At 38.3% G+C, this 27,207-nt stretch overlaps 1 protein-coding gene across 1 annotated transcript in view; it reads right to left on the bottom strand.

The window, feature by feature from the left end:
• The window catches only part of PCLO (piccolo presynaptic cytomatrix protein), a 389,706-nt gene that overhangs the window by 175,025 nt on the left and 187,474 nt on the right, over positions 1-27,207 (bottom strand). The window contains exons 6-7 of the mRNA XM_075491522.1: positions 19,672-24,739; positions 17,286-19,300 (exon numbers count right to left, since the gene is read on the bottom strand). Of these exons, the coding sequence (XP_075347637.1) occupies positions 17,286-19,300; positions 19,672-24,739 (7,083 nt within the window). The remainder of the gene's footprint in view (positions 1-17,285; positions 19,301-19,671; positions 24,740-27,207) is intronic.

Here is a 27,207-nt window from a genome sequence, read left to right as displayed (position 1 = left end):
AGTTCCATTTTTTATAATAATCAGAACTGAGAAATTTGGTTTTAAAGGAAGTGCAAAAAAGCCTCCCCGTATTGGAAACAGTAGAATAATCAGTTCAGAGTAAAAAATTCATTCTAATTTCTTCAAGGCACGATCCACATCTTACTGAATTAACAGAGTGTAGCATTAACTTCAGAGAATTTTATATGCATTATCTAGTTAATGTCTTCTACAACAATCCATGAGATATAAGCACAAGCCTCTATGGCTTTAAGTCAGTGGAAATACTCAGCTCTGAACTTAAGCCATCATAATAGAACACAAAGAGTTCAGCAGCAATGATGGTTTAAAGTATTTCCCTCTCTCCTGCTACTCCACATTTCTCTTTCTGGATCCTCGGTTGTGCCCATACACCACAATAAGCTGGTAAACTGCAGCAGACACAATTTGCTGCTGAAACCAGTATGTAGATTAATGGGGGAGTAAGTCTAGTACTGTTAAGGAACTGCTAATGTGCATTATCTTGCATGAAGTGTGACATTAATATAAAACTTCTAGTTCTTTAAATAACTTCTTTAGAGCCAGTTTAGATTTTTCTACGTAATACTACTTGAGTTTTATTGTGAGCTGAACACATATCTCTTCTCCTGGACCCATGCCTCTTCTCCTTTTCCCACATTTAATTTCAACATATCATCTCTTGAAGTTTCTTTTTGAGCTTGACCCATTTTATGGCAGTTCTCTGTGCCTCTTTTCTGATAACATTCCTATTCTTGGTGGTTAAGGTGGCAATTTGGCTGACATAATAACACTGCCAGAAACTGGTGTGAATATTAATGAGATAAAAGATCCACGAAGCCAGCAAATATGCTTTAAAGTAATGACTCAATGGTGAAAATACAGAAGAGAAGTGACATGAAGAAACATAAAAAGAAGAAGAAAAGAATACAATTAGTAAATGACAGGAAGAAAGAATGGAGAGAAGAAGGACTAACAAAAGTTTGAAGACTGGATGGAGAGGTTACGCAGGCTGAACAAAATAGGAACATTTGCATATCCGGTGTGAACTGGATGCGAATGACTGAGGAAGTAATAAGAAATAGAAGCAGAAATGAGGTGATTATTTTTTTCTTAATTTATTTTCTACCTTATACTTAGCCTTCCACATTAAGCACACAAACAGGTAATTATAGAAGACAGAAAAAACTATGATCAATGCAGATATATTATGATATATTTATTATTACAAAATTAAATTAATAAAATGTATGACCTCTTCTAACAAGCATTGTTCCCCTGTTACTTGGATATGATATTTATGGATTATAAACAAATTTTTCAATTTCAACAGGATTTGAAAGACAGATCTTCATCTGAACATGAAATTATTTGCTTAAACATACTATAAGCACTCAATACTGAGTAGTAATGGAAAACATTAGTATTTCTTCAAGACCAAGGGTTATACACCTCAAGAATCACAGAATCACAGAATCGTATAGGTTGGAAAAGACCTTTAAGATCATCGAGTCCAACTGTAAACCTAACACTACCAAGACCACGACTACCCCATGTCCCTAAGCAATCTTTGAAGAATTTGTAAAACAAAGTAGAAACAGGAGTCAAAATCATTCTAGTCCCAGAGTCAGTCTTCTGCAAAAAAATTATAGCTATTTTAATACAGACATTTACTTAAAAAATATTTTTTAAAAAATCTTCCAAAATTGAGGGAAAGATTCCAACATTAAGATTCTAAAAATCATGTTCAAAGTGTTCAAAGAATTTCCAAAATAAAAAGACATTAATGAGTGCCAACTTGAATTTGGGATGGTGCTGTAACTTGGAAGTGTTTTGGCAGTGCTCCATCACTTATCCTTCAATTGTGGCTTCTTGTTATTTTTGTACAAAACATGGAAATACTTTTTCTGTCATATTTTTGAAGGAAATCCCTCATAGAGTTTTTTTACAGAATACTGTCACTGGATTTTGAGGATCTTTATTTCCAAGCCTAGTTATCCATAACATGGGAATGAAAGAAGCATTTTCTAATCTATCAGTTAAAAATCTAGAATACATTTATAATAGATTTTCTCTCTATAATGATGACAGAGAGTGCGGTGTTAGTATCTCAGAATTTATATATCACTTATGCATTACATGCCTATAAAGCTATCCTAGTTTTTATTATGAAAGGATGACTTCTCAGAATTTCAGGGTATCAAAAAAAGTCTAGAAAAAAAGGAGGAGGTTTTAGTGGCAAAAAAAAATCCAGCAATTTCCCAAATTACTCTAACCTAATTACTGTTTTTGAGAGTTTAATGGGAGGCATAGGCTCATGTTTCCTGAACTGTACTGTGTATTTCTTTATAAAGCTGCATAGGAAGTCCTTGAGGGAACATAATTTGCTTCTGAAGTGAAGCAGTACAGCAGCTCGAATGTCACTGCACTCGAGCGAATGAGAACAACAATGCTAACTAGAAGAGCAGGACTCAGATGGGAGAGGTTCCCATACTCTTCCCATCCTGTTTTATATCCACCCAAAGCATTAAAAACCTTGGCTAGAGAGTCCAATGTAGGCCCAGTAAGATGGACAGGGCTTGAGAAAAGTGGCTGGCTGTTCTATGAAGAGAGGCTAAGGGAACTGAGCTTCCTTAGCTTGGAAAAAACAGCTAATTGCTGTCTTCAACTCTCAAATGCAGCACTACTGAAAAGAAAGACTCGGACTCTTCTAAGAGATGCATAGTGAAGGACAAGAGGCACAAGTTGCACAAGGGAAACTAAGAATTCTTCACCATGAGAGCAGTGAAGTCCCAGAACAGGATGCCCAGAGAGACAGTGAAATCTCCATTCTTGGAGATTTTAAAAATTCAACTGGACAAGCCCTCTAGTCATCTGATCTAACTTTGAAATTAGCCCAGCTTTGAGATGGAGGTGGGACTACATGGCCTCCACCTAGCCTTCCCAATCTAATTTGCTGGTGATCCTTTTCTCAGTCACTGTGATGGCTGAGGAGTTTAGCTAGTTAATGTTTGCAAAACATAATACGGGCACCAACATCCTGATGGATTTACTGCCAAGATGCTGTGGAAAGTGTGAAAGAATAGGGGCTGCAGTATTTATTTTTATTAAATAAAAGCTTCAATGTAGGCAAGAGTGTTCCATAACTGCAGTGTCGCTGAGATGAAAAATACTATTAGTCATGTGTGCAAAATACCCTCCAGAAAAGCCATTTGCCTTTTTACATATATTTTTATAGATATATAAATAAAATAAAAATGCTACTTTTATAATATTGTCAAAACTTTTTGTTTTCTTTGGTGAGCTCTTGGGCCAAATGATGAAGAAATGGAAAAAAGAGATAAGAATGAGTTCCTCTGCCTGGCTTGTGGTTCTCTCAGACAAGCAATGTTCAAACAGGCTGTAAGAACATAAGGACTTGGAGCAGCCTACACTACTGCTGTCAAAAGAATGATTTTTACTGCCTAAAGAAATATCTGGAGGCATTACTATAAAACTCTGTACTACTACATCACTGATCAAATGAGCAAAGGACAAACTCACTGATTCCTTTCCATTCTTCCTAGAAGATATTTCTGCTGTGGATTATAACTTTGGTATCATGAAAGGAGTATCAATATGATGTAAGTGATTAACCCAGACAGTAAAATTTCTGAAAAAGACAGTCATTGGTTCCAACTTTAACTCAGACAAGAAGCATAATTTTATTTCACCGTTACCCTCTTACATCATATATACACAGCAAAAACACAACTATGAAAGAGGTTACGGAAAATGTGCTCCATAAGCTTATGAAGTAAATAGTACTTCCAAGCTACCTTATGACTTCCTGAGGTTTATGTCACTATGTTTTATTAATGCTATACAGCAATTGAAAAAAAACATGAGTCCCAAATTAATCTTCTCTATATTAGGCTTAAATTTTAGGTGGATAACTCTCATTTTGATTCACCTTGTCCATCACCCTTCCTGACTACCCTTTCACCTCTGGCAATTGCTGACTGTCTAAATCAAGCAGTTATCCAGATTTAGAGAAACCAGGACCATTCCACTGAGGAAATCCCCAGCATTCAATCCTCCTTCAGGCCTTCCTCCATTCTAGTTATTTTCAAACCCTGCCTTTACTTTTAGCTAATGGTTAGCCCATTTAGCCTGTTTGTTATGATGATCCTATACCAGGGAAAAGGCTTGCCAGGCAGTGTAAGAGCACCAGCACACTTGATGCTTGAGCTGGATTCGTCATTAGCAAACAGCTTGCAAAGTGAGTAAGGTGAGATAATACAAGCTGTATTTTGATAGGAACCACTTAGACTGGATGAGAGAAGGTGTCAGAGAGAGACCGGCTGGGAAACAGAAGTAATGTTTAGCAAGGAGATTAGAGAGAAGATATGGACAGATGGAGAATGTGAACAGAAATTGAACCGAGACCCAAATTCAGTCTGTACAAAATGCAAGAAGTTCTGGAGGAGGAGAGCCAAACGGCAGGCTTCCTCTGTAGTCTCATATGGAGGGAGGGGAGGAACATGAAGAGAGAAATTTCAGGCTCTTCATCAAAGTTTCACAGAGATGTCTAAGCCATATCCTGTGACAATGTTTCAGACTTACCCCTGTATTTGGACTTTCTAAATCGCTGACTTAGGCATCACAGCACTGAGCAAACTGGCTACTGTTAATTCCTGTCTCATATCTTCATGCTAAATGCACAGGCTGTAAGCACTTACCATACCATTATGGATCCCACTCCCTGAGCTGAATGTTGCAGCAGGGAAATCACTTTTTTGAGTTTCTGAAAACATTTACCAGTGTTCAGCTCCTTCTTGGTAACAAAACTGGAAATTATTTGGAGAACCTGAACTGAGAAGATAAGCACAAAGGAAAAACTATCTTGGTCTCTCCAGGTCAGATTTCAGAACTGTTGACAGGATAGCTTCTGAAAGTCTGAGTTGGTGTCAACAAAGCCAACCTTGTTCTGTAAATAAGAGGTTTGTCTGCACTATGATGCCTATCTGTCAGCAGCCATTCATCTAAAAGCGTGCTGGGAGAAACCAGAAACTATTGCAAAGACTTTATTTTTTCTTTTAATGACATTTCAGAGAATTAAATGAACATTACTTTAGATTAATTTTTTTTTTAAAATTGAGCTTTGGCACCTAGAAAAAAATTTATAATACTAACTTTAACTGAATCACAACTTTAGCTGTGCAGAATTGATAAAAGGAAACTAGTACATAAACAAATAATTCACTGGTTTTAATGAGAGAAAAAACAGGAAATAAGAACACAGAAGACTCAGAAGACAGGCTTTTTGAGAGACCATGGGATTCACCTGACCAAAAGCAGTCCCAGTCATCTAGAAACTCTTTGTAGTCCATGGAGAAATGGGTGGGATTAATCATATTGTAAAGTACAAATACAAAACAAGTAGATGAACTGTTGTTCCCTTGGAATATTTCTGCCTGCAGACTATAACAGGAATCTACAGTGACCAGGTCAGGTGTGATTTTGCACCACCAATATCTAACATTAAACATGATCTTTCCAATCCTTCATACCTTAACTACGTAGCCTATGTCCTTGTGCCAGTCAAGGAAGACGCTAGACCTCTAGGCTTCTGAAGAGAAATGTAAAGAGAGGAAAGTAAAATGGGGAATAAATGACACTTCAGCTAAGGGATAGAAGGAACAAGACAGGTGGCATTTAGGCTATTTTATTATGGACCTGTTTTCTTTGTCTCAGCTTCCTGTCTTTTAAATGAAGACTGTATCACTATCACTGAGGTCATTCAGATTATAGAAGGAGCCCTATGTGGTCTGAGCGGTTAGTTTACTCGAGCAGTCTGTGACGAATGCTGTATCAACACAAATTGACAGCAATGATGTGGATGATAATGTGTAAAAGAGCCATGAATACTAAAGGGAGTTGTATTTAATTTTAGAATTCAATTCTTAAAGATAATGCTATTACTCACACTGCTCAAGATATTCTTGGCTTGGAAGGGAAATCAGTCATGTAGGCTATGTATCCCTTTATGTTATTCCCAATATTCAGATATAACACAGTTTCACTAAAATATATTGATTCTAAGGCATTTGTGCTATTGCAGTTATAAAGTTTTTGTTCATATCTACTAAATATCCGAGGCCACAAATTGAGATAATCCATTTCCTGCCTCCACTGGGCGTGAAGAGTGGTTAGCAGCTGTCCTATTTACAATAATGTTTAACACAGTGGAAGACTGTTATCTTGTCCAGCTTTGGTTTTCTTTCTAGATCAACATAGCCAGATCCTTCAGCCTTTCAACCAATGTGTTGTCTAAATCTTTTATACTTTCTCTTTTGCTCAACTTTGAATTTTTTCAGTCTCTCTGACTCTTAAGTGGTGCTGACCTAAACTGCATATACTATTATAGCTGAATTCTCGCCAACCACTGAGTAGGGTAGAACAATTACAACACATATCTTACACATGCACAAGTTGTCAGCATTTCCCAAGAACACCACTGCCTTTCTTGCAAGCACTTCATGTTTTTAAGTCATATTAAGTCTGAACTTTTGCTATTCCATCTGAACATTTCAGTACTGCTATTGCCTAAACAGCTATATTTCTGAGGTTTGGTTTTGGTTTTTTTTGTACCTGTAGTGTCCATATCATTACTGAATTTGATTTTGGAACACTGCTCTGAATTGCAGTTCTGCCTTCCAAAGTAACTGTGCTTCCCATATTGATCTGCAAATGCTATATGAGTGCTTTCTCCATACCCTAAATTGCAATTGAATTATTAAAGAGTCAAGCCTATGACAAAACCTTGTTTGACCCACTTAAAACTGCCTTCTACTTTGACAGTGACCAATTTGACTTAAGATACCTACTTCCAGCTGGCAGATGGAAAGTAAACTTCCATTAAAAAATAGTAATTGCAAAAATTTTAGTTTATCAATAAATAATGTTATGCTGAAGTAAGAAAGTAAAGAAGTACAGTAGAAGGGACTATTTTTCTCAATATTTCATACTAAAATTTGATTTTGTAGCACCAATATGTAAACCCATATGCCTACATCTAGTTTAATTCATAACTGTAAATAGTTATTTATCTTAACAAATTATTTTTAATATGAAATCACTGACTCAGAAAACCAATGCCTGAATACTAGGGTTTTGAGGATCAGAACTGAGGTAAAGTTAGTTCTAACATAGGCAAGCCTTATTAATTTAAAAAAACACATACCTGTTAGGTGTTATTAGCCCACATTGCAATTTGAAACACTGATAGCACAAGAGAATCTGGCCTAGCCAGTATCTCTAGAGATGAGAATTAAAACTGCAGAGCTCTGGTAGATGATTTATGAAGTTAATAACACAGTGATGAGTATTAACAACACACATCTAGCCCAAAGATTACTGGCTACCTTCATTTCATAGTTTTTTTATTTTTACTTTTTGGGGTGATCATAGGGGGTATTGTGGTGGTGCAGGCCCCCTGGGCCACTCTGCAGTCTTATGACAAGCCATGAATGTTCTGGGAACACTCCCATTGTGCTGTTATCTTGGCCGTAAGTGCAGTGAGCTGGGACGATCAGGCACTCCTTGACCACACCTGGACCATCTGCTGCCTGAATTATATACCAAAATGACTCAGCACGAATTGTTGCCAGAAAGGAAAATACTGACCAAAGCCAATGGTCTCAAAATCCTATAAATAGTGATCCAAAGAGAGACCCTTTGAGCTCTCTGGGATTGCAGTGGGCTGTGACCCAGTATCTCCCCCTGGACTGGGACACCGCTCAGGGTAAATTTTGTGAGGACTCAAAGGCCTGATTTGGTGAGGTTCGACAATCGTCCTTTGACAAATGTGACAAAGGCACATAAAAGTGAGTAATTCATGACACTCACGAAAAGGGAAATGTTAATCGTGTGCGTGTGTACAATTTGATCTAGAACTGTTTGTCTGTCTGCTTGTCTGTCTGAGTGTGTGTGATTTAATTTAACCTCTGTGTGTGTGCGATTTGATTTAGGAAACCCTGATGTAAGTCTTGGGTGAACCTTGTCATTCTCAAATCTTTAACTAAGTTGCTATCTTGATTTGTGGCTGGAAAGCTTCCCAGCAGAGAAGGACCTGGGCGTGCTGGTTGACAGCCGCCTGAATATGAGCCAGCAGTGTGCCCAGGTGGCCAAGAAAGCCAATGGCATCCTGGCTTGTATCAAAAATAGTGTGGCCAGCAGGACTAGGGAAGTGATCGTGCCCCTGTACTCGGCACTGGTGAGGCTGCACCTCGAATGCTGTGTTCAGTTTTGGGCCCCCCACTACAAGAGAGACACTGAGGTGCTGGAGCGTGTCCAGAGAAGGGCAACGAAGCTGGTGAAGGGTCTGGAGCACAAGTCTGATGAGGAACAGCTGAGGGAACCGGGGTTGTTTAGCCTGGAGAAGCGGAGGCTGAGGGGAGACCTTATTGCTCTCTACAACTGCCTGAAAGGAGGTTGTAGCGAGGTGGGGGTCGGTCTCTTCTCCCAGGTAACAAGTGATAGGACAAGAGGAAATGGCCTCAAGTTGTGTCAGGAGAGGTTTAAACTGGATATTAGGAAATTTTACTTCACTGAAAGGGTTATCAAGCATTGGAAGAGGCTGCCCAGGGAAGTGGTTGAGTTGCCATCCCTGGAGGTATTTAAAAGACGTTTGGATGAGGTGCTTAGGGACATGGGGTAGTCGTGGTCTTGGTAGTGTTAGGTTTATGGTTGGACTCGATGATCTTAAAGGTCTTTTCCAACCTATGCGATTCTGAGATTCTGTGATTGTAATAAATTCCATTGAAACTCTCCGTTAAACTGGCTGATGATTAAGTGCTAAGAATTACACAACTTAATCTTGTGATCTATCTCAAAATATTAATAAATCCTAAATTGATGATGAACCAGAGCCAAGTAAAAAATCTTATTTGTGACAAACCTATTGAGTCTTGATAAACCCCTGTTAAACTTTGTTAAATCCACCAAATTCATTGAACTCTGTCAAATTATTATTTTACCTCAATAAAACATATTGTTGCTTCTCTCTTTCGAGTGACGTCCATTCCACTCTTTTTTTTTAATTATTATTATTTATTTGCAACAGGTATATCTAGCTCTGCAGATATTTTTCATATTTTTCTTCAGGGGAAAATGTAGAGTTTTGAAATTTTTAGTAGCTCATATGCTAAAAATAAATTAATCTCCAGGGACAAGTATGTCCCTGGAGAAAGTATGCCCAAGTATCAGAATTTAAAGAAGATGCACCCCTTTAAAATCTAAGGAATTGATTGCACAGAATAATTATCTCAATACTGGCATACCCTGAACTGTTTCTGAAAAAAAACCAACCCCAAAACCAAAAACCAGGGAGAATTTTAAATGCACTGATTTGTGTTAAAGGAGCATCCTAGAGGCCTCATATGCAGAGGAAAGGTAACCATTAACATGGTGGAGAATGAAGAGGCATACAGACATCTTCTTACTGTTCTGAGTATTTTGTTGTATTTAATTATATCTGATCATAAGTTTTGGATGCACTGTGGTTCTGGGGTCTTTTTTAGTAATCTTCATATAGGACATATGAGCTACCATGTGTTTTTGCCAATCTTGGATCACTTCCAAGCAACACTAATCACATTTGGCTGATCAAGACAATATTTTACAAACTTAAAAATATTTTAATAAAAAGATGGGAAAAAGTGTTGGAATTAAAGCTTGAATTTTGTTATGAGATGAAGTTTGGACTACTTTGACAAGAACAAATTGGTTTTCTCTAGTTAGTGCATTTTGCTACAGTTTGCAAGGCGGTTTTCATGCATGCAAACTAGATTCCTTCTGGAGAAAACTAAATAGGAAGCTCCATCCTAAGTGTATCTCAAATGTGCTCAAATCCCAGTAGGGAAAACCAGTCCAGATGAATGACTGGCTCCCTTTGGACAGCAACACAACATACGCACAGATACTTTAGCATCAGCTACTTTTATCTATTGTTCTGCTTTTATTGTACTGAACAACTTGCTAACATAGCACAGTCAGTGCTTCCTTTCTAGGGAAGATTTTATAGACAGCAGTCTTCTGCTCCTTTTAGAGAATGTACGTTCATTTGCTCAGTACAGTATGATTTTCCTGTGCTTCAGTCATATCTGTTCATCAAAGAGTGGACAGAATAAAATGCAGGAAGCCAAACTTATCAGCAGAACATATTAAAGAAACTCTTTTAAGTTCAGTCAGGCAATTACACTGGTAGAACTTTTACCCTCCTACTACTTATTCAGACTAACTACAGTAATACATGGCTTGATAGGAGATGAAAATCTGAGGCAAAACAGAGCTGAAGTAAGGCAAAATTGCTGGTCGGTATGTGCTCCTCCCTCTGTCATTCTTCTGTGCCTGCTTGGTTCTGCTGTATACATTTATACGCTGTATTAATTATTTTAAAGCAGGGAACATGATATTGGCCTCTCTCTACACCTGAAACTCAAAGTATTGCGAAAATGGATAACCAAGATAACCAAGTCAGCTGGAAATGAGTGGAAAGATATTATTGTACCTTCATTCTTTGTCTTTTATGGAAGATAAAAGAGTGAGGGATGGGATTTGTGGCCAGGGACATTTTTTAAATGTGTATATGAAAGCTGGCTTAAGAGGAAGATGGATAAGCTGACAGTAGGTGAGAAAAGGCCCAAGTGACAGAAAACCTAGGCTCTTCGTCAACTCTGCCATAAATCTCATGCTTTATAAAAGATTGTTAAGGATCCTCTTTGAAAAGTAAAAGAGTGACTACTATCATAATTTTCTCTTATTCATTAATGTCCCTTGGTTAAATAGAGAAGGTGTCAAATCAACTAATTTAAAAGTATCAGGCAAGACAGACTGACCCAGTTAAATGTGCTTTAGAAAATAATGTTTATATGCTATGTTGACCAAATGCAGGGTAGTCTTTCTGTTTTGAAGATCTGACAGATGGAAAAAAGATGCCTCATTTGAGTCACATAAATGCTATTCCAAAGGATGTCAAATACAGCGCAGGAAGCAGTAGCTTGAAATGTTAACAGGACTCTAAATTGTAAATAATTCAGACCATTAGTCTGAATTAGAAAAAGTAATCTTAAATCTAGGTAAAACCACATAGTTAAAGGAGAAGATAGGTAAATCCCATTGTACTATTTACACAGGGATAAGTTTGTCTAGAATTGTTCCTAGATATGAGTGAGATCTTCTTTTCAACTCAGTCTCCAGTGAACTTGTTTGAAACACACAAAAAAGTGTGTGACTTGATATTCAAGCCCAAAAAGAACTCAGTAGGTACATCTACACCTTCTCTGGATCGCTGGCCTGAATTCAATCTCAAAATAAGATCTCCTGTCCATAAGCAATGAACCAGCCTCATTTGCAGCTGCAGGGCACTCTTCAGGGATGCAGGAACCTGTGTGCCTCATCAGAGCTGGTGACTTAGCCTCCTGCTAAGTGTGGTAACACACCGCCAGGCAGACCCAGGTATGCGGTTCACAAACTGCATGCAGACTATATGAATCATGCAAATCAGGCTGCTCCCAGACTGTTCTTTAAGTCTAGTGTATGCATGGCCAAAATGAAGGACCAGTTGTCACCAGTGCCTGAAGAAGAGTTTAATTAAACCACAGCCCGCAGACATCACTTAGAAGCAAAGGAAAAAAAACTTGGCACTTTAAATCTATGTTACTCTAACATCATACTACCAAAGACGGTTCCTCGCTCAACACCTGTCTGTACTTAAAGCCAAATGGCAGCTGTTTCTGCAAGAGGTAATGGCTCCTTCCTATTGAAATATAACTTTTACAGAAAACGGAATGTTATTGCTTTTTTGTGGACCAGTTCACAGGACAAAAATGAAAAATAAAAGTAACTGAATTAAGCCTTTTGCAGTTACAAACGTGGCCACCTATTTCTCAGACCACAAAACACTTCTGAATATTTTACAATAACTATAAGAGCTATAACAAAGCATCAACCCCTTTTAGCTGGAATTAGGCCCAGATAACAAGAAACCAAGGGAAACACCAATGTCCTGTGCTCCAACAATAGCAGAAATCTGTTATGTGAAATGCTAGCATGACACTAAGAAAGAACCTACCCCCTGCTTCTGAGGAAGGTAAAGAGAAATACCCAACCCCAAACCAGGTAGTTATCCCTACTCTTTATCTCTATTCGTTACCCAAGCAGAACATTTCTCACTGTCATACAAGTCTGGTGATCAGCTTAGTCCTGACTAAACAAGCAAAACGTCATGGATATGATATATGGAAGGTTTTAATTCTACTGGGAGCAACTACCCTGTTTCCCCTCTTCAATGCCCAGATGTACAGCACGTCTGACACAGCAAAGGACAGCCCAAATCACTGAAGTCCTAACCTTCAGTTTTAAGGTCGAAAACTTCAGAATACCATAGAAGATAAAACACAGATTAATGTGCTTTGTTTTCATTACTTTTAAATTTATGTCATTTAAGGAAATTTACACTTTTAAAATCAGTATAAAATCAATTCTGCTCTTACTACAGCAACAGATGAAGTCCTGCAATTCTTACCTAAATAACGAAACAATCTTTTGGGATTTTGCTTTAAATCATTATCTTTTTTACTATAGTATACAAATTTGAATTATATTTGCCTTACAATTGCAGCAACTCATATCAGATGAAAAATTTCAGAAAAGTCTCTGTTAACTCTCGTAATAAACAGATTGATAGAATTTGTTCTAAGGGTTGAAGCTTAAATGTACAATTTCTACCCTGAAGCTGACAGGCTGTTGACAGATGTGTCTTTGCATTAGTTTCACTAATACAAACACTCCTGCTGAGTCTTTATGCACTGCTTAGCTGTAGATGTTATATGTGTGTGACAGTTCACGTGCAAGATCTTTTGCAATTTGCTTCAGTTTAGTTCAGCGGGCATTTTGCATCCAAAGGCAAAAGGAAGACAACTTCCATCTTTGATTACACATATGCAATGTGTACAAGTGCCGAAGTTGACTGTGACTGGCATGTGACTTGATTCTGTGATGCACTGGCGTAAAGCTATTTCTTTATTAAACTAGACAGGTACTCACAATTTTTTGCTGCTGCTGAATGGACGAATTTCAATCTCCACTTCCAAACTCTACTAACGTTTCCCAGTGCCCTCATGGAAACCACTGCTATGGCTTTGCAGTCCATGGAATCCTACCGTGCTGGACTGCGGGACAGTCTATCAAAGTCAGCATTGGGGAGCTCATTGCCACTGGGAGCTCAAGTGGCACAAAGCTCACAAAACAGGAAAATCAGGTATCTTTGCAAAGTGCCAATTACAGATGGCTGGCTTCCACAACTTTTTTTGGTGCTGACAACCTATAGCTCACAATTTTTCCTTGACACAGCTACACTTGATTACTAATATATATATATCTATCTATCTATCTATATATCTCACAGAAATGTAGAGTACATAACAACCAAAGGGAACGTAATGGAAAGAAATACTTTTACTTTGGATTAATAGGAAGCCGCCATCTGTGTTCATTCAAGTGTTCATATAGAGGCGATGACTATGATAGAAAGTAAATAAAAATGTAATGTAAACATATAACTTGTTATCTGAAAGTTAAATGTGCTATCATGGAAAGCAATATTATCTGCATGCTTATTATTACGTGATTAGCTGCCAGGTTATTTTTCAGCCTTGCACTTATACTAGATTAGATAAAACATTGTAATAACTTCTTATAAAAGGTGCATTAAAAAATAAAATTATATTTAAAGCAGCAATTCTAAACCACAGAGACATAATTTAATCATATTAGTCATAGTCTGCATAATCTTTTCTTTTGAAATGTTGTAATAAATATATTTTTCAATGGAAGAAGTACATGAATCATGAAAGTGCATTGCCTGAAGGACAAGGTGTCATTTCATTGTAATCCTTAGAAAGAGACCAATTTTATTCTTACCCTTTTAGTCCCACTGATTGCATAAGGATCAACTTTTTTGATAAACTGTCATAAAAAGAAGCCTGTGAAACATATACATGAACACACAAACACCCTTTTCACCTGCAATGTTTATAAATGCAGACAAAGACATACCCTGAAACAAGAACTATTAAAAAAGTGATGGGATATTCATCCATGCAAAAAATATTCATATATACACTCCATTTCCCTAAGGTAGTGAAAGATCAATCTTTCATTTCTTTATTCATTTATGTTTATCTCTAGTAAATTCTGCTTTCCAGACTGAGCTGTTTCACAAGTTTTTCTGCACTGAACTTAATTGCTTTGAATGACATAACTGATTCCTTCTACCCTTCCCTTTTTATAATTAAGCAATTAGGAGCTCTCCAGTCAGGAGGCACAAAAGGGGTACACAGAGAATTAACAGACAAGGACTTTAGCTGTTGTGGACACTGTACAAACAAAGAATGAAAAAACAGTCCCAGCGTCAAAAATATTTTAAAGCTGAGGAAACATCTTACTTTTACACTGAGCAGGATAATCCAAAAGTGATCCTGTATTTAAACTCAAGTATAACGATATGTTGCTATAACAACACAGTTCTACAGTTGAAAAAATGCCAACAAGGTTTACACTTTGTCAGCAGTGACACTGTATGTATGCTAACTTTCAGGAAGAACTTTTGAGTGTGACAAAAGGTGCAAAAGAAGAAATCACTCTCCATTCTTTCCTGTGCTTCCAAGACGTTACAGTCCTAAAAACAGGTTCTCAGTTGGTATAAACATAGATGTGCTTGAGAGAATCGTATCATAGAATCATAGAATGCTTTGGATTGGAAGGGACCTTTACAGGTCATCTAGTCCAACCCCCCTGCAATGAGCAGGGACATCTTCAACTAGATCAGGTTGCTCAGAGCCCCGGCCAACCTGACCTTGAATGTTTCCAGGGATGGGGCCTCCACTACCTCTCTGGGCAACCTGTGCCAGTGCCTCACCACCCTCATTGTAAAAAATTTCTTTCTTAAATCCAGTTCAAATATGCCTCCCTTAGTTTAAAACCATTGCTCCTTGTCCTGTCACAACAGGCCTTGCTAAAAAGTCTGTCCCCGTCTTTCCTAATACTATAAGTCTTGTGAAAACTAGGAGATCATTCAGATCTTATACTGAAGATCCCCCCTTCAGAACATAACTGGACTGAGTAATTGAGAACTGAAACTGATATAGCAACTGCAAAAGCAATTTATGCCCATATTTCCAGACGCTGATGAAGTCATTACTTTCTGTAAGTGTCCCTCTAAATATTTTCTTTTTTTGTCGTATATCTTTTTTCTGCCTTTAAATTTCATGTACCTGATCCCAACCTAAGCTAACTGAACCTCAGATACTTAACTAACAAAACTCTATCAGAAAGAGATGGTATAACAGACTTAATGCTTAATGTAACATCAGAGCTGAAAGCAGCCATGATGGTCATGATAGGTTTACGGAGCAGCTTCCTCACCATATGCCGCATGACACAGTTAATGCAGCCCACTTCATATCCATGGAATTTTTTCACTTTCCTTGCACTTGTCTACTTGTACCCCATGTTCCATAAAAATGTCCACCTTATTTATTTAGACTGTAAGTACTTTGAGACATGGGCTGTTTGCTGCTTGATGGCTGCATACTAATAAGAACAATATAGCTCATTACTGTTTGGGCTCAAGGCAAAATGGTAATAAACATGTGGGTAAAAAATAAACAATGATGTAGAAGCCCTTTGTTTCCATGTCTCATTAGTGAATACTGTATGTGTGCAATCTCTACTGTAAAGGCCTTGAAACAATCAGCTGTTTATAGAATTTATCATCCATCATACAAAGTATACAATTCATATCAAATATATATGTATCTATGAAATAAGTGAACTGAATAATTTGTCATCAGTAGTAGTTTCACTACACTGACAGTTATTTCACAATATTATACCTGCTCTCCAATATCTAGTAGAACGCAACACTTTCTAACTCATGAGCAACGTTCTTCAAGATGCTGTTTCAAACCCTCCACATGAAACTTTAGTGCTCATGCTACAGTTTCCCCCACTGTGCTAATCCTGCATTGGGGAATGATGTTGATATGGAGTGCCAATGCCATGACTACAGTTTTCCCTTCAAGCTTCCAAGTACTGTTTTCCAAGCAGTAACAGCATAGGAAGCATTTAATATTTGCACAAATATGTAAAGCTGCAGAAACTGCTTACAGTGGGACCCTTGGAGGGTATAACTAGATAATTCTGCATTTGAAAGCCACTACAAATTATCAAACATAGAGAACAAAACCTCTTTATTCTATCCAGCCTGTACTAATCACTCATGTATTCACAGATAATTGAACATAAAAGATAAAAATTGCTGAAGAACTTGAATGGCAACTCTTCCAGAGCTCTGACGAGTAAGATACTGACCCTGCAACTGACAGAAGAGAATGGACTCAGACAAAAGGACAGTCAAGAACATGTTAAAGTATAGAGGTATTTTTTTAGCCAAGAATTCTTCCTCTTATTTAGAAAAACAGACTGATTCCCAAATCAGGTATCTTACTACTCAAGGAAAAGGAATACTGCAGAAATGAAGAATTTTAATCATGATGGTGTCAACTTTATTCAAAATTGCCTCCTCTGACCCCGTAAGAAGCAGCCCTCAACACTTGCATAACTTCTTGATAATCCTCCTTATTAAAAAAAACAAACAAAAAAATGATTTGTGATATGAGACCTTTTGGTCTAGGAGAGATAAAAGATGTACACATTGGGACACAAGATTACCCACAGAATCACAAATGGCCAAGAAACCTCATGAGGGTCAAAAAGGACAGCTAACTAAGGTAATTATAAATCTGGTGTTAGCTGCCTCTCAGAAGGCACATGCAGTATTTTCAAGGTAAACGCACTACAGACTGTGCCACAAGAGCTGGGTGTTGTATGATTAGAAAGAAAATGCTTTTCATTTTCTGAAGAATTGGCAGTAACCACTATATTGGCAATTAATTGCCATGTAAAACATAAAGTACCTTCCAAATTCTGAACACAAATATGTTGTGGTTTTTTTCTGAATCTTAGCAAAACTGTAATATGGATTCCTCTATTTCCAGGCAAAGCAATGAAGCAAATAACCATTGCTTTAGACAGCAGACATTCCTTGGGACCTTTCAGCAAGGTGTGCAAAAAGACTACATACACAGGTATTGTAAATGAGTGTGTTAGCCCTCATGCTGCACTGACAGCTGTAGAATTGCATATTAAAAAAAAAAAAAAAAAAGCAAACAAATACTTCTTACCATGAAACCCTCAGTGTACTGAAACTGAGCTCTGGAACTGTCTTCTGCTGTGGGACTCAGGGGCTTAGGATCAGACATAGAGCGTTGCATCATCTTTGCCGCCTTTGGGCTTGATGGAGGAACCTTGGCAATGTCAGCATGCAGCATCTTCTGAGGGCTGATGTCATCAGTGATGGGTTTTTCATAGGGTACAAATGCTGACTCTATAACTTTGCTTGGTGAAACAGGTGAAATGGGTGAATAGAGAACTTTGGGAGATTTGGGAGGGGAAGGGACTACCTGCAATGTGGAGTCTGGACGAAGGTGGGATGAGTATCCTATCTCTAATGGTGTGGGGCGTTTTTTATCTTTCTGAGGAGATGAAGCTGACAGATATTGGGGACTTTGAGTATCTGACTCTGTCTCTGTTTGACATCCCAAACTTTCTCCTTTATATGTCTTTTCTGGAGCTGAAATGTGCTTTATGATTTCAACCTTAGCATCCAATCGGGCCCTGACTGAAGGTGTTCTTATTGTTCCTACAGGTTCTGTTTGTACTGAAATCTCTGCCACTGTCTGAACTGCAATACTAGATACTTTGGAGAATTGTTTAGCTTTGTCTGCCTCAGTGGTACTCTCACTGTATTTCCCTACACGAGGCTTCCTTCTGGATCTGCTAGAAAGATCCCATTCATCTTGATCTTCATCATCTGTCTGAACACTCGTATCAACACTCTTCTTAGTTCTCCGTCTCCTGTTTGTGTAACCTCTGTCTGCTCCATCTTCATCATCAGTTTGCACTCCACTGTCCACTATCTTTTTGAAGCACCGGGGCTCTTCTTCCAGAGTCTCCTCAAGCTCCTCATACGGACCACGCAATTTTGGCATAGAACTTCTCTTTTTCAATTGCTTCTCCTCTCTAACATCAATATCCTTAAGAGACATTTCTGAAACAGAGCTCAGGATACCAGACCTAGGTATGTACTGGGTAATGCCATCAGACTGAACTGTATACCAGGTTTGGCTTTGTGGAATTTCAATACCAAGCACTCCTGAAGCTGTAGTGGTTGCATCATCAGTAGGCCAAAACTGGCCATTTTCTGTGGTTGCATACTGTCCTTCCAAAAGTGTTTGATCTGTGGTAGTTTGCGGTGAGCCAGTTCCTGAAGGGTCATAACCATACTGATATATTTGACGAATTTTTTGCTCCTCTAACTGTTGGTGGAGCTGTTGTTGAAGTTGTTGGAATTGTTCAAGCTGCAACTGCTGCTGGGCTAATGTCTCTTGCCTCATCATAAACTGAGCTTGTCGTTCCTCCTCTTGCTGAAATAAGAGATGATGTTTCATGGATTGCAACTCCTCAAGCTTTTTTTGCACCATAAACTTTTCTTGTTCCCTAAATCTTTGAATTTCCTGACGTTCCCATTCCAGCTCTTCTGCAAAGCGCTGCTGCTTAATTTTCTCAAGCTCAAGAAGTTCACGCTCCAAATCAAGCTGCTGCTGTTTGCCTTCTTCAGGGGCAATGAGAAGGGCAACCTCATCTTCAATTACATCTGTATAAACTTCAGATGCTGTAGTTAAAGCAGGTATCAAGTTGGTTGGCTCAGTGGTAATAGTTTCTATAGTAAGAGGTGGTAACCCTGTCTCGATGTCAATTGCAGTAATTGCGCTATCTTTTTCAGCTGCCACTGTTGTCAAGAAACTGTATGATCTTGGGAGCGGCTGATTCTGTTGCAAAGTTGATAAAGAGGGCACAGAGTCAATTGTTTGGAGAGTAGGTAAATCTCTGGCAGCTGTACTGAAAATAGAACCGGGTTGTGTAGTGATGGCAAATGTGGATGGGATTGGAGTCGCTACTGAAGAATAAACAACACCATTGGATGATCTTAAAACACTTCCAACGCCAAACTGGGAACCCAGAGATGATACCATTCTTGCTTGGGAATACTGTGGTGTACTGAGCCCGATGCCAGAAATCACCTGCCGAGTCTCTGGGTAAGGACCAGTAGTCTTGCTTGAGTAATCCATAACCTCACCTGAAATTACAGGGCAAAATTACAGTCCAGTCCCACAAAAGAATGCTGCTTTGCGGATTCTGAAAGTCATCCCATCTTGATGAATTAAATGGGAAGGGGAAACTGCATGCAAATCTTCAGGTTAATGATCTACTTTAGATGTGAAGGAAACAGCATTTCTGAACATGCAGGCACATGCAGGCACCTCTGTGCAAAACACATATGTAAAATGAAGAAATGAAAAACATGTAATCCAGAATAATTTGTCACACTGTCCAAAAGAAAACAAAACAACAGAAGGAGGGAAAAAATAATAAAAAATCATCCTGAAATGAGGTGAGGAACATCAAAATTATATTTCAAAGAAAGATCTGCTGCTGTGTCATACTGACCTGTAGTAACTCTTCCAGAAGTAAGATCTACTGCTGCATCAGTTGCCCCAACTCGATAATCAAAGCTATTCTTGCTTTTGTATGCAAACAGTCCAGCTTCCGATAAATTTGTGTCAGACATAGATGGTTTCATACCTCCCATTCCTCGGTAGCCATATGACCCTGAACGATCATACTGATAATGGTCATCTCTGTAACCAAAGCGATCTTCAGGAAGTGTAGTCGGTGGCTGCTGTGCTGTACAGCTCTTACCAAATGGCAATTTATAAACCATATCACAGCAGACAGCTCTTCTCCCTGCAGTCAGATCCACAGGCTTTTCATCATCTTCTATTACTGTTGTTATGATACCTGAAGTAGTTTCATCCATTGTTACTACTGTTCTGTGGGATTTTGTAGTGCTAAGGTCAACTGCTCCACTCTCCATCGGCTCCTGAGAAGTGGAGAGATCAGTCCAACCATTTGTAACACCAACAGGTGGTGCAGTAACAGGCTTTGTAGTAGCCCATGTCACTGCATGCGTTGAAGTACCTAGGGATAAATTTATTGGCACTTCATCTCTACCTGCAGAGAATGCCTGGCTGCCTGGTACTCTGTATGCAGGCTCGAAATGTTTTGATGTTGTTAGCTGAAGCGGCGTTGTCATCGCGTGTCCCAGATCCACAAGGCTGTCTGTACTGGCAGTGTAGCTTACAGTGGCAGTGCAGGTCATTACAGTTACTGTCTCAGTGACTACAGACAGAGAAGGATCGGCAACACATGCAGTGCTAAGATTTATTATAGCTGGCTGGACAGTACTTACTGGCCGCCCACATATATCACTTGGTGGCATTTGCCTTCTCACGTCCATGGAAACAGCAGACAGATCCATACAGCTGTCTCTCATTTCAATATCCATCTTAGTTAAAGTGCGAAGATCTATGACATCACCCAAAGGATGGAATCTTCCATTCTCTCTGTACCTGGGTTGATCTACTAGATGTAGTGGCTCTGGAGGTATAGTAATAGCGACACTACCTAAACCAAAACCAGGCACTGGGCCCTTAACCACAGACACTGTGGTCTTGGTTACCTCTGTTGTTACTACTTCTGATTTTGAACTAGGTATTTTTTCAGAAGTTGATTGTGTTGTGACAGGAATAGTTTGCAAAGCACCTGAAATATACATACTCTGATCTGCCATACTTTGAATTTCCATAGGTTTCATGGATGGAGTAAAAAATGGTTGCATAGGCTGGGGAATCTGTTCTTTAGAAGGTGCTTCTAAAGGCCAGCTGGTAACAGCCTGACTAGTTATAGCTTCTGTGGGAGTTCCAGGCTCAGATGGCAATGTGATGACAACATAGGTTTCCTGGGAGGGTTTTGTCAACCTTGGTGAAGATTTGTTAGAGTGGGGAGACAAAGGGGAAGTGGGAGATGCTATTTTGTATTCAGCTGCAGAGACCAAATTCAGAGTCATACTTGAAGTCAATGACAAACCTATCGGTTTGGGCTGTGTTTCTGCTGGCTTATGAACAGCTATTGGGAGCGGAGGAACTGCTGGTTTAGGAGCAATTGGAGGTTTAGTTACTTCAGCGGGCCTGTGACTGAAAACAAGCCCTGCTGGAATGGAGGATGGTTTGGGTGGTACAGGAGGTGGTGTTGGGGTGTATGTTTTTGTGATAGGTACCACATGACTCTTTAGTACAGCTGTGGACTCTAGTGTTGGAACACTTGTGACTGAAGGTACCACTGTGGGAGCTGTTGCTGCTGGAGTCTTAATCTGTGACTTCTTTTTGGGATAAATGGCTGGCTTGGGTAAAATAGGTGGAGGTAATGGTGGTGGAGGAGGTGGTGGAGGAGGAGGAGGCGGGGGCGGAGAAGGCTGTGCAGGAGAATCCAAAGAAGAGCTTCTAAAAAGCGAGAATACTTTGGATGTTACAGCAGGAGCCGAGGAAGGCACAGAGATCATGCTGGTCTTACTTACAACACTGGGAGCAGGTACAGAAGATGTTTCTGATGCAGGCTCTGTAACTGGTACTGATGCTATACATACAGGTGGTTGCTCAGATGTAGCACTAGTCAAATTAATCCTTGTCATATCAACACCCAATTCTTTATGTGAATCTTCATGATGAATTTTGACAATGCCAGCCTCTACTGTACTTTTCATTTTTCTAGCTGCTTCCTTTTCTGCTTTGGAGGTATCAAAAGTAATGGTATCAGTTGCATATTGCTTGGGTTTTATAACTGTAGTTGCCACTACTGAACGTGCAGTTTCAGGCAAACAGACTGCAGCTTGATCCACACTTTCCATATCTGATGCTATAGATCGCTTTTTAGTGTCTCCAGCAATAGATTCATAAGGCATGCTCACTTCAGAGTACTCTTTTGTAGATGTTAAGGGAACTTGGGTTATTATCCTGACACCTTCAGAATCTGCTAGTTTACCTAAAGCCTCTGCTGTATCTACATAACCTGTGGTTGCACTATCTATAGGTGATGAACTATCTGTGGTACAAACCGAAGATGTAGATGATGTTAAGGAAGCTGTATCAGAAGGTAAAACTGATGCAGCACCTTCTGATGTCTCAGAGTATGTCAACATTGATGTTTCATGAGAAATTATTTCTTGAATTTCTCTGGCATAATCAGTTAAGTATTCATCTTCAATTTCCTCTGCTGTAAAATGCTGTGTTATTTTAACATCTGGAATAGAAAGTGCTGTGCTACTGACCGGTGATACATCTGAGATTGCTGAAGTAGTGCTTGATGTTAAAGATGTACTATCCACTATTTCTCCAACACTAGGTACCTTTGTATCAGATGTGGGAACAAAATCTGAAGTTGGTTGTGTTGGACTGGACCCGGGGGTTAGCTGCATTCTCTGTCTTTTCATAAGCTCTTCATAAGCAGCTTCTGCATCTAACAACTGCTTTTCCTCAGTGGTGGAAGTTACTGTGCTGTCTAATACAACTATTTCATGACTTTCTGGGATAATGTAAGAACTAGAAACAATATCTTCTTGAGGCACAATAGAATGTAAAGTCTCAACACTATAGTAGTCTTTCTGTAGATCAGTAATTTTCTGTGGTTCTTCATAGATCTGTTCTGAAGCTCTTATTTTTTTCTCTTTTCCTCTCTGTTGTATATACTCATTGCTCTCATCTTGTCTCATTATAAGATTAGTATCAATAGTTCCATTGTAAGTATCCTCTACTAAAGATTCATAAATATAATCCTCTATTAACATTCCACCATATAAAGATTCTTTTTCAAATACTTCATCTTTTTCATTTGCAATTTGAAATGGCTTGGACTTATGGGTCTTATGCATCATCTCCTCATATACCTCTTCGGCACTTTTCAACGTCTTCTGAACACCTTCTTCTTTTGGGAGTCCAATTGATTGTTCATCTGTTGGGGAGTATAGAGAGACAGCAGTAGGCAATTTGTAAACTTTTTGTACTTCTATTATTTTTTCTGGGCTGATTTCAAATCCTTCAGGATCTGACTCAATACTAGGTGAATATTCAGAACAGGAAGATCTGTGCAGCTCTTCCATTTCTGCTGCCTGTCGTAATTCTTCTGTTGGAGATGCATCTTCAATAGGAGAAAGATTACTTGGTGGAGTCTTTGGACGTTCCCTTCGTCTCTGAGCTCTTAGTTCATCCTTGTCCTTTTTTGATTTTTTGCTAGAACTTTTTCTTTGTTGCTGTTCTAATTCACGCTGTTTCTCTTGTTCCTTTAGCAGTTCTTCCTCTTCCCGTAGTTCTTCTTCTTCTGAAGAATCTTCTATAGTTGGAAGAAGAGGACCATGTGACCGATGCCTGGCTTTGCGCTGTTGTTTGCTCTCCCCTCCCAGTTTTTTGTGACTAGGACTGCTGTCACTATCTTCATCAAGTGATGACACTGAAGTAGGAGATGTACCTGGTGTGAAACTAGAAGCATGTAAACTAGAAGACCCTTCTCCTCTAGATCTATCTTCTGGTGAATCTGTAAGACTCTCCATCTCTAGCTCAGGCTCTTCATCAAAATATAAAATACCTTTCTGTTGTTCGGATGCTTCAGAATACTTGTTTGTTATAGTACTATTTAATTCTATTGTTTTGAAACGCCGAAGGCCTCCTCCTCCAGTTACTGCAAGTTCTTCACCGTCTTGACTTTTCGTTTCCCTGTATTTTGGCTCTGGGCTTTCATCAAAAGTCTCATCATCATCATCATGCCATGAATGTCGCCTTCCTGCATCCTCATCATAGCCTGCACTACTTTTCCGTGCCATTCTTCTATGTTTTCCAGCTGTTCCTTTGACTTTGCTTTTCACTTCTTCTTTCTTTTGGCTTTCAGTTACACTGATTTCTTTGAGTTGATTTCTAATGAATTCATCATCTTCAGAACCTGAGGCATCTTCATCAGCACTCATCTCTATAATCTGTTTTCTAATGAAGTCTTCCTCATCACCTGATCCCTGACTGTCATCTCGTTTGTACTCATCACTGCTTGAAGAACCAACACTAGCTCTTCTTTTTCTCCTTGGGACAGGTGAGTTTTCACTCTCACTGCTGTCGTCCACAGAATCATAGCGTTGTCTTCTTGCCGATATGTCATCTCCTTCACCTTCTTCCTTGTAATCTGCCCGGGAGGAAGCACTTCCTTTGCCATCTTCTACAATGGTTCCTTCACTTTCTTGAATAGCTTCTAAGTCTTCCTCATCTGAACTGTAAGATTCTGGAGTGACTGGCAAAGGTTTTGTTTTATGTTGATCCTTTGTTTGTTCACCATACGTTTCATAAAGCTCTTTGCTTTTCGTAGATTTTTCATCAGAAAGCGTACTTGCCTGAGCTTCCAAAATAGACAGTACAGTACTTTCCAATTTAGCTAGATCTGAGGGGCTTGGTGGACTTTCTTGTGAAATAGTGTCTTTTTTATTAGATTCTCTGAGTAAATCCTTTTCATCACTGGGGATATGACTTGGAATTTCACCAAGTGAACTTGATATCCCATCAGAAGAATACCCGGTGTCACTCAGACCTTGTGGACTTTTCTGTTGTTGAGAGCTTGATGTGTCTGATTTGTCATCCTCCTTTTCCTAAAAAAATAAATACATACGCGTGTGTATATATTTATATATAAATTCTTAATGTCTCCAGGCAATTAAATACATGTGATTTTTTTTCTAAAAGATGAGTTAATGTCTCAGATGAAAAATTATGATGCCAAGAAGAATTATATTAAACCATAAAAGAGTGAACACTAATCTTGTTATTCAGAGCTATTAAAATACTACAAAAATTTCCTCAAATTTTGAGTTTTTGCATTGAATCTAACTATGCTTTGCATGGCTGTCCACACTGGCAACTGATTCCATTAGTTGTAAGATGATCATCTATTTCTCAATATAAACAAATACTGTATTTAATTGTTTTCAGAACACCTCCTAATGATAATCTATCATTGTTCACATATGCATGGGACAAGTTGTTTGGGGGTTAATTTAAATTAAGATTTTAACTACCTGTGTTTCAAAACTGCCTACATAGTTCTAGATACAAAGTAATATAGCTTGCCAAACGTTAGCCTGCAGTATTTCTGGGGTCTGCTCCTTTCTTTGACCATTTAACCTTTTATAATTGTCTAGCAATATGTCAATCTTCTCAAATTTTGGACCTATGGTTTCATTTTGTTGATTTAAGTGTTACACATAGTAACATGCAACAGAATGCATGGAGTATTGAAGCATCATTTAATGCAATTTGGCATGTCCCCATATCTGCAGTTTGGCACCGTACAAACATTTTCTGAGTACCTCATAAAAAAGAAGTTTCTCAGTAAATTTGTAATGCAGAGGTAAACTGCTGCTAGGAAAGTGTAATTGCAGGGAGGAAAGCACGAGGGACAGCTACTGATCAAAGGAAATAAGGAAGCAAACAAGGCAGGCATACCTGACTGAGCATCATAACCAATGTTTTCCTTCTCATTCCTAATTAAACACCCTTAGTCATTCTCCTAGCTTCCAGATCCTTCTACACCATTCTGAATAACAAGCACCTCTATCTCCTTCTTTAGATAACAAAAATACCAAGAATATCCACAGCAAGTATTTCCACACCAGAGTTTCCCTCCTGCTTCTCTCAACTGTGAAATGCTCTGTACTTAGTTAAAGTATCTCACCATCCGGCTAACAAAACATCTCACTCTCCAAATGACAGGTCATCTTAGCTGTCATCTCAGCTGACAATCTTACAAAGTCTCCCCACCTCCACTAGCAATTTGAGAACAAGCATTCCAAGGTCTCCTGATTTTAATAATATGATGTGATCTTCGTATTTGCTATGACCCTCAATAATACAAGTAGGTAGTATTTATCAACTTTGCCAATCTAGGTCAATGATTTCTGAAGCACAGCAAACCGTTTCTTTAAAGCTTTAATTTATCAACTTCTTTGGCAATATGCTGACTTAAAAAAATACTGTGGAGTAAATATATTAAGAAAATTATGACAATGGTTAATTATAATGTAAAGGTACATTTACACTCATGTTAAGTTGCTATCAATTACAAGTATTTTCAAATGTTTATTCACACTGAAGTTATATTTAAAGTCAAAATATCATAAACCAAATATTTGTTACTGTCAGTTATTTTATTTTTAAAAAACATTTTTTTCATTATTTAATTGACATCTAAAGTACCTGTTCTTGCCTATAGACATATTGCTGTGCACATAATCCTACATTAAAACACTAATATTAATATCACACTAATATGCTAATTAATATTTTATTAAGTAATTTCCATTTCACAGGAGTGATTTATTATATGCTTTGCAAAATCAGATACTACCTTGAATATAAACTACATCTTCTTACCAACATTGTACCTAATATGATAAACCCAAATATCTGATATCAGAGCAAAATCCATTGCAATTAAAAATCAAATATGAAAACAAATATTTCTAAGGACAACTCTAATGATAAGGCTGTAATTAATACATCAATATGGAGAAACCTATAGTACTCCAAACAACTTTGGGAAGTCATCACCACTTAAACACTTCTGTACTTATTATTCTGAAAACTGTACTCTTGGATATTCTCCAGCCCTTATATACTCTTCATAAAAAGTCAGGAACGAAGCATAGTTAAAATTTTTAGGTTTTGTATGTTATATTTACATTTTTGTTCCCTTTATTAAAGAAGAAAATGTTTAAGAGGAATTTATAGGGCTATGTTTTAAAAAAATACAATTCATTAAAACCAAAGGATTTTTCCATCTAGAAATATCATGCACCTCACTAAAATTTCAGCTATGACATTTGATTGTTATTTTTTATTTTAGTTCCAATATGTTCATTTATAAAGATATACCCAACCAAACACACTGTGATCAATTTAGATGAGCTACTAGAAAATCCAAATATTGTTCAAGCTCAGAAGGTCTCCTAGGAGTTCATGGATAGACTGTGTCCAACTAGGGAAAGTGAATCTGTCAGATCTTGGTTCTCCACAGGCAGATGAAGTGATACAGTGCCTTGTAAAGCAGAGAGAGAAGGCA

The sequence above is a fragment of the Mycteria americana genome, chromosome 1 (assembly GCF_035582795.1).
Source record: "Mycteria americana isolate JAX WOST 10 ecotype Jacksonville Zoo and Gardens chromosome 1, USCA_MyAme_1.0, whole genome shotgun sequence".
NCBI lineage: Eukaryota > Metazoa > Chordata > Aves > Ciconiiformes > Ciconiidae > Mycteria > Mycteria americana.
The sequence above is the reverse complement of the archived record's forward strand: the minus strand, read 5'-3'. Positions and strand labels throughout refer to the sequence as shown.